The following is a 7326-nucleotide window of genomic DNA, read 5'->3' on the forward strand; positions in this document are numbered from 1 at the left end:
TTCATCATCATCATCAGCAGCAGCTGCAGCAGCAGAAGCAGCAGCAGTAGTAGTAGTAGAAGTAGTAGTGTGTGCGTGTGCGTTTGTTGAAGTGTGCGTTTCAACTTCAAGTATGAATTCCTACAAAACACGACGGCGAAGAGCCCGTCTACTTCCTTGCTGGAGCTGGAACACAATGGTTGGATTCATCATACAATCTTAATTCAAGAACAACTATATTTGTAATAAACAATGCTTTTATTGAACATTTCATGTGGAAAACAATTTTTTTTGGTAATTAGCTGGTAAGATGTAATAGGCGATTTTCTTTTTAAAAAGGAAGTTTTTGTACCTATGAGAAAAAGAGCTGTCTTACTCCTTCGAGTAGATTAAGAAACACATATTGGTTTATCTTTTCGCAGTTTCAGAAAAGTTGAATCTATAAATTCAGTTTCTGTACCACCTACTAGAAAATCCTACAAAACTGTCCAGGGATAAGACCATTATTTTGACAAACACGTGACACAGCTTTATTTCACAAAATTGATAAGTCAGTTTTGACCCAAATTTTTATTGGAGATACACCACTCTTATTCTCACAGGCACATTTGTCAGTAATGCTGCCTTTAACTGGCTACCTCAGAATTACAAAGTTCTATGTGACACTTTTGGCCGTTTTGAGCTACTAAGACCATGAAGTCATAAGCCAAATGTTGTATCTGCTCTATCAAAACCGAAAGATTATTCTGAGTCGTTATCGAGGTATTCAACGAATAGCATCCGAAAAAGCTTGACATATTGTGAAACCCAACATTTTTGACGTCCAACTTCTCAAAACTAACTAGGCACAAAGCAGATAGAGCTTTGTAATTCTAAAGTAGCGGATTGGCAAACCGCTAATGCTATGTCATTCTAGATTATTACCCATCGAGGTACCCGTCAAGCGTATGTCAGAATATTATGCAAAAATTCGAGTGATTCTGATTCCTCACATCAGCCCCGGATAGCATTGTTCTGGTTTGATTCGGCTAAACGAGATAGAAGAGGGAAAAGTTTTTAAATTAAACGTATTGGAACAATTGAAGCAAACTAGTGTCATGGGATAACTTTACAAATCACCAGTCAGATGCTTTCGCGGCATCGCGTACCTAGAAGAAAGACGATAAGAGGAAAACATATTTTACTTTGGTTTGATTAGCACCATCCGCTCGATTTCTGGGGAATAGGGTTGAAGAAAATAGCCCCCCCCCCCCCCCCGCCAGCTCTCATTTCCAAACCGAAAAACCCGCCAGCGGAAAACAAAAATATTTCCCCACCCCCGCCAACATGTATGTAAACGAACGTTTTAGAACCCCCGCACCTCCAAATCAGAACAGGTTAAAACAATCATTTTTACTATCTATTGTTGCTGCTACAGCTTCTGCTACTGCTACTGCTGCTGCTGTTGTTGTTGTTGTTGTTGTTGTTGCTGCTGTTGTTGCTGCTGCTTCTGCTTCTGCTGCTGCTGCTGCTACTGCTACTACTACTTCTGAGACGTTTTCAGAAAAAAAGCCCCGTAAGAATAATGATAATGATAACAGTACCAATATATATATTGAAACTATTTTCATTATAAAACATGAAAACAAAGATAAACAAAAATGATGATAAACAAATTATGTTAATTAGCTCATTAGAACTGAACCTTCCATTAGATTATTCATTTTTCCTGTACTTGGCCCAGTTTAAAGTAACTTTTATATTTACAAACAAGCCTAGCTTCCATCACAGTTCACCGAAATACACTCGGCCTTCAATTAATTGAATATAATTCGACCTTGGAATATCTAGATATCTAGGATTTGTTCGCTTCAATACGTAGCTCGGAGGAACATTTCCCTGGAAACAGAACATTTTAGAATGTGAAAATGTGAAAGCGTGTGCCGGGTACTCATAAAGTGAAAAGAGAAAAGAACCAGCCCATTTTCGGAGGACGGATACATATTATGCGTATCATCATCATCATCATCATCATCATCATCATCATCATCATCATCATCATCATCATCATCATCATCATCATCATCATCATCATCATCATCAGGTTCCCTTTGAACATTATTTGGTCAGCTAAAAAGTAGAAGAGACACAAATGCGTTTATCACGAGTGATTTGCAAACACAGACAAGATAGACTAGTACAGTCATTGTATTGTGACATGCCTGGAACTGTTTCTGAAAAAAAATACCCACAAAACAAACCCACCCCTCACTCCCTCTTAAAAAACCCAAAAGACAGCATAACCCCACCCCCCAAAAAAACAAAACAAACAAACAACAAAAACAACCACACAACAAAAACAAAACAAAACAAAACAAAACAAAACAAAACAAACAAACTTACCAAAAACACAAGAAAGAAAAAAAACGCGCCAATAAACAGACAAAAAACTACAACAACAAAAAGTAACAATAACAATAAAACACACAAAAGGAGGCTACTCCTGGGAAGATTCTCTTCGTTGTGAGGGAACGGTGGGATGTGACTCAACATAATGACGTAATGTTGTGTCTAGCTTTTTGTGCGTAGGGTGTGGGTTTTGCGTGTATGTGTGTGTGTGTGTGTGTGTGTGTGTGTGTGTGTGTGTGTGTGTGTGTGTGTGTGTGTGTGTGTGTTTGTGGGTGTGTGTGTGTGTATGTGTGAGTATATGTATGTACGGTGTATGTGTGTGAGTGTGTGTTTGTGTGTGGGTGAGTATATGTGTGTACGGTGTATGTGTGTGTGTGTATGTGTGAGTATATGTGTGTACGGTGTATGTGTGTGTTTGTGTGTGTGTGTGTGTATGTGTGGGTATATGTGTCTATGGTGCATGCGAGTGTTTATTTGTGTGTAAATGTATATTCGTATTTGAAGGGATTGGGAGGGGGGGGGGGGGGAGGAAGGTGAATCCATGATGGGGTGGAATGCAGAAGCCAATATCAACATCAACAATAATAATGATCGCTTTCGACTTTCTGGCACAGCTTAGGCGTGTCTCTAGTCCACGGAGACAACCGTCCCTGGAACGTCCGAGGAACCCGGAGCAGCAGAGCCGTAGTTACTGCGCGGCTCGAAGGACTCCTCCACCAGACGCCGGTATGTTCCCCGCCCTTTGGAGCGCCGCCTCTGAACAACCACAACGACAACCGTTGCTATAGCAACACAGGCCAACGTCACTGCGACAGAGATTCCTGGGGAGGGATAGTGTGGAAAAATACATCAATACAGTTTAGATTGCAATCTTCATCCACATAGTTTAGAGAATTTTATGCTTGCAAGTTGATTCAACCTTTTCCGTCATCGACCCTGGCTGATATTGATAAGGATACAGCTTTCTAACAGAAAATGGGTTAAATTTGAAACAATAAATATCCCCACTCTGGACTCGAATCAAGTCTTCTTTTGCACAAGGCAAAGCGCCTAAAATTATAATTATTTCACCACAGACGTAGGAGTTGGAACAAAAAATAATTTTTAAAGATATTATGTAGACTCTTTCAACGCTGATGGCTTTATGACAAGTTATGAAGTTGGAGAAGCTATGGTTAATTAAAAATATCACGACATTTTCACAGAGTATGCAAATACGTAAACGAAGGGATATTTTTTTCGGTATCAAATGTCTATAGACTGTATCGCAGAGGATGGTCTTGGGCGGGTTATTTATTTTTCATTCCTTGTTGGAGCAACACATGACCAAAACATTTCTTGATGGACATAATACGTCGCTGAGATAGAAAACAAATCCACCCCCACAAGCAATACAAGATACAGATTCTATCTTCGGATTAAAAAGTTTGAGTAGGAGAACAACATGATATGTATGGTCTACAATTACGTTTAAAAAAACCAAAACAATATCGTGACTCCCCCCAAAAAAAGGGAAAAAGAGAAGAATAAAGAAATAAAAATAAAAATGAGAAAAGGAACGTTAATAGAGATCTTGCCTTTTAAATCTACCAACAATTGTGTCTGTAGAAACTTAGTCCTGGAGCACAAAATCCAAACTCAAACTACGCATGCGTAACTCACCCGCAGCTGCACCAACTGACAAGCCGCTTCCGCCAGTTGTTTGACTGAGTTTCATTTCCGCTTCCTCCGGGGAAGCCACGTTGAGTTTGGTCATGAGAACAGTCTGGTACTCTCGTGCCTTCTCATTCTTCAGCCACGTCTGACATTTGAAACATGAAAGTATTGAAAGAGAAGGGTTTGGATCACAGAGGAAGGGCTAATATGTCGTTTAAGGTGTTGATTCTCTGGGGGGTAGGTTTTTGTTTTTTGTTTCTTTTTTTTTGGGAGGGGGTGGGGTGGGCACTGGTAGACCCAACAATCCTGCTGTCTTTTTGCAATCTGTTTTGAGTTATTTAAAAAAAATCATAAAATGACCGATATCGTTCAAAGTGCGCCTCAATAACGTCAACATACAAAACAAAATTATTTATGTTATTTCACTAATGTTTCGTCGTCATCAACGTTTTTTTTTCTGGTTCATGCTTTAGCAAAGAAAAGATCAAGAGTAGCCAATAGGAGCATTTCATTTTGCAAAGGCCTATTTCATGTACTGGAATACGTTCTTTTTGCGGGGATAGAGGGAGTGGTCAGGTGTCACAGAATACGTTCTTCACATCCCATCGAGTTTGGCCACTTATGAAAACTTTTTGCATTGGTGTGACCTATCATTTTCACTACTATTATGTTCTCTTTAATCAACATCTACTGTGGTCAGCAACATTGGTTTTATTATGTAGATATCTGTTTCGAGCTGTAAGTAGGCCTACATCCTCAGAGAATGGCATGGAAAAAACAGAATTAAAAAAATTCACATCGAGTTGACCAGCAATTAAGACCCCTCAATAGTTTTAACAAGAAAATGCAAATTTCGGAAGAACAAAAAATTTAAAATGCACCTAGTTTTTGTCATAAAAACAACTTTCTTTAATTAAGCAGTTGCACTAACACTGTAACAGACCCACTTACCTGTGAGTTGAGGTCAAACATGAGGAGGTTGTCTTCTGCGACGGCCGGCACAGAGGGCGGGTCAATGTACGGAGGACGCTTCACAGGCGGGGTCAGGGGGCCGGACAGGAAGCCAGACAGGATACAGTAGTGGACGGAGCAGCCCTGGGGAGGGGAGGGGAGGGGAGGGGAGACAGAAAAAGGTAAGATCACGCAGTGGCAGATATGAACCTCTAAAAACAAAGAAAAAAAGACAAAAGAAGTTTCTTGCCATGAAGTATAAGACTACTGTCAGAATAAACATTAATGATTTAATGTGTACAGCTTTTTCGAGTAGGTATCTATACAACTTTAAAGGTCTTGTAATTAAATTCCTGAATGTGGTAGAATGATGCATTTGATGTGAAATGAATATGTACATTTTGTGCGCTTCACTAGTTGAACTTAGATTTCCTCTTTTCGGGAATCGAACTTTTGTCTTTTGCATGCAACAGATAAGGGCCAAGCCATTACATGACAAGCTCCTGTCACTAATAATTGATTCTATTTTATGACATTAATACAAATGAAATAGACGATGAAAAAACCCATCAAAATAAGTAAAGAAATAATAAATATATATTCCCCAAGCTCTCTCTTACTTGCACTGTCGTTGCAATGTGCTGGCTGTATCCATGGGGGCACTTCTGGTTGGACTTGTGGTCATTTCCGTTATTGCTGGCCATGAAGGCACCCAGGGATGGACGAGCGTCGGCCTTGAGTGTGCCGGAGGAGGAAACCGGATGGACAGGACCCGTCGACAGTGGGTTCCCTTTATACAGAACGGTGGGAAAAATCGTGAATTATAGATGGCTACACGGCTCTTCTCAAATTTCTCGGTAACTTGGGGGGGGTGGTAAAAAGGGGGGGGGGGGGGGGTAGTTTAGTTTGAGTTAAAAGAGGCAGATCGACAAGATGAAGTGACGAGGAAAAGGAAGATACTACTACTACTACTACTACTACTACTACTACTACTACTACTACTACTACTACTACTACTACTACTACTACTACTACTACTACTACTACTACTACTACTAGTGATAAAATATTGTATTTTTACATATCGCTCTATCCCATACAATAGGCAGGCAGAAACCACAGAGGGAAAGGAAAGAAATTAGACATCGACCTACTATACTATTGCGCCCTCCAACCATCTGCGTGGGTTGAAGTTTGGATTGAAAAAGTAAACATTTATCGAAAACAGGCATTATGTAATCTTTCTTAGCGCATTTTGTTAGTGGTGGTTTTAAAGTTCTTAAAGGTGCATAATACATCACATAATTGTTGGTTATTTCTAAGGTGAAATTGGGTTTGTTCTTCTGAACTTTCATACATCTTTATGATCCTGCATTGTCAAGTGCGACCACCCTGTCTTTGACAGCAAATGTGTTCCAAGATTGTCTCAAAAGAAACTCAAAATTTCAACGTTCAGTAAGATAGTTGACTCTGACGATGAAATCAAAATTTCAACGTTTTGAAAAATAGCCTGACTCCGACGATGACTCTCATGAAATTGAAGATGAATTTCACTTTATTTTCCATTGTTCACACTTTGTCCATCAAAGGAAATTGTTAATCCCTCCAGCCTGACTCGGCCCAGTGACAGAAACGTGCAATGTTTGACCCATGATAAGAGATATGTGCACAACCCATTATGGAAACTTTACTAATCAAATGGGTGTTTTATGTGATGTGATGAGGGCCAATGGCCTTAGACACTGAATAGACTTACTTACTTACTTACTTACTTACTTACTTACTTACTTACTTACTTACTTACTTACCAGAATCGCAGCTAAAGAATCCCCCAAAAGGCATCGACTGTCCAGAGGAGAGCTCAAAGTCGTCGCTGAGGCAGACTTGAAGGTCCGTGAAGAGACGGAGAGCGTAGAAATTGGCAGGGCAGGCCTGAGGAAGAGTATGCAGGTGAATACATGTACAGTCAAACTTGCTTTAGCGACCACCAGTCCAAGACAATAACTCTTACAAACGAAGAACCTGATTTAACGACCAGTATCTGCACAAAACAATCACCTGTACAAACGACCACTTCCAGTTTCCCCTTTTGCGTTTTTAATATTATTATATAGAATGGCTTTGGGTGGCCATCTTAGACAGGTTCGGGTTCTTAGATATACTTGTGCTGCACGAATGTGTTTAAACGAAAAACCAGCGAAACATAGAAGGTTACAGCTGATCGAATTTTCGTCACACACTTTATTTGACGACCATTCGTATGAATTATTTTTTGAATACCTGATATAAAAATGGAAATGAAGAGAGAGAGAGAGAGAGAGAGAGAGAGAGAGAGAGAGAGAGAGAGAGAGA

The 7326-nt window shown here is 39.9% G+C and overlaps 1 protein-coding gene across 1 annotated transcript in view; it reads right to left on the bottom strand.

Moving 5' to 3' along the window:
• Positions 1-2874: 2874 nt before the first annotated feature.
• LOC101864334 (macrophage-expressed gene 1 protein) overlaps positions 2875-7326 on the bottom strand; it is a gene marked incomplete in the record, with an annotated part of 15264 nt that continues 10812 nt past the window's right edge. Inside the window, 5 exon segments of the mRNA XM_013088316.2 lie at positions 2875-3188; positions 4030-4168; positions 4975-5118; positions 5595-5764; positions 6783-6906. Coding sequence (XP_012943770.1) covers positions 2995-3188; positions 4030-4168; positions 4975-5118; positions 5595-5764; positions 6783-6906 — 771 coding nt within the window.

This window comes from Aplysia californica, unplaced genomic scaffold, assembly GCF_000002075.1.
Source record: "Aplysia californica isolate F4 #8 unplaced genomic scaffold, AplCal3.0 scaffold00722, whole genome shotgun sequence".
Classification (NCBI taxonomy): domain Eukaryota; kingdom Metazoa; phylum Mollusca; class Gastropoda; order Aplysiida; family Aplysiidae; genus Aplysia; species Aplysia californica.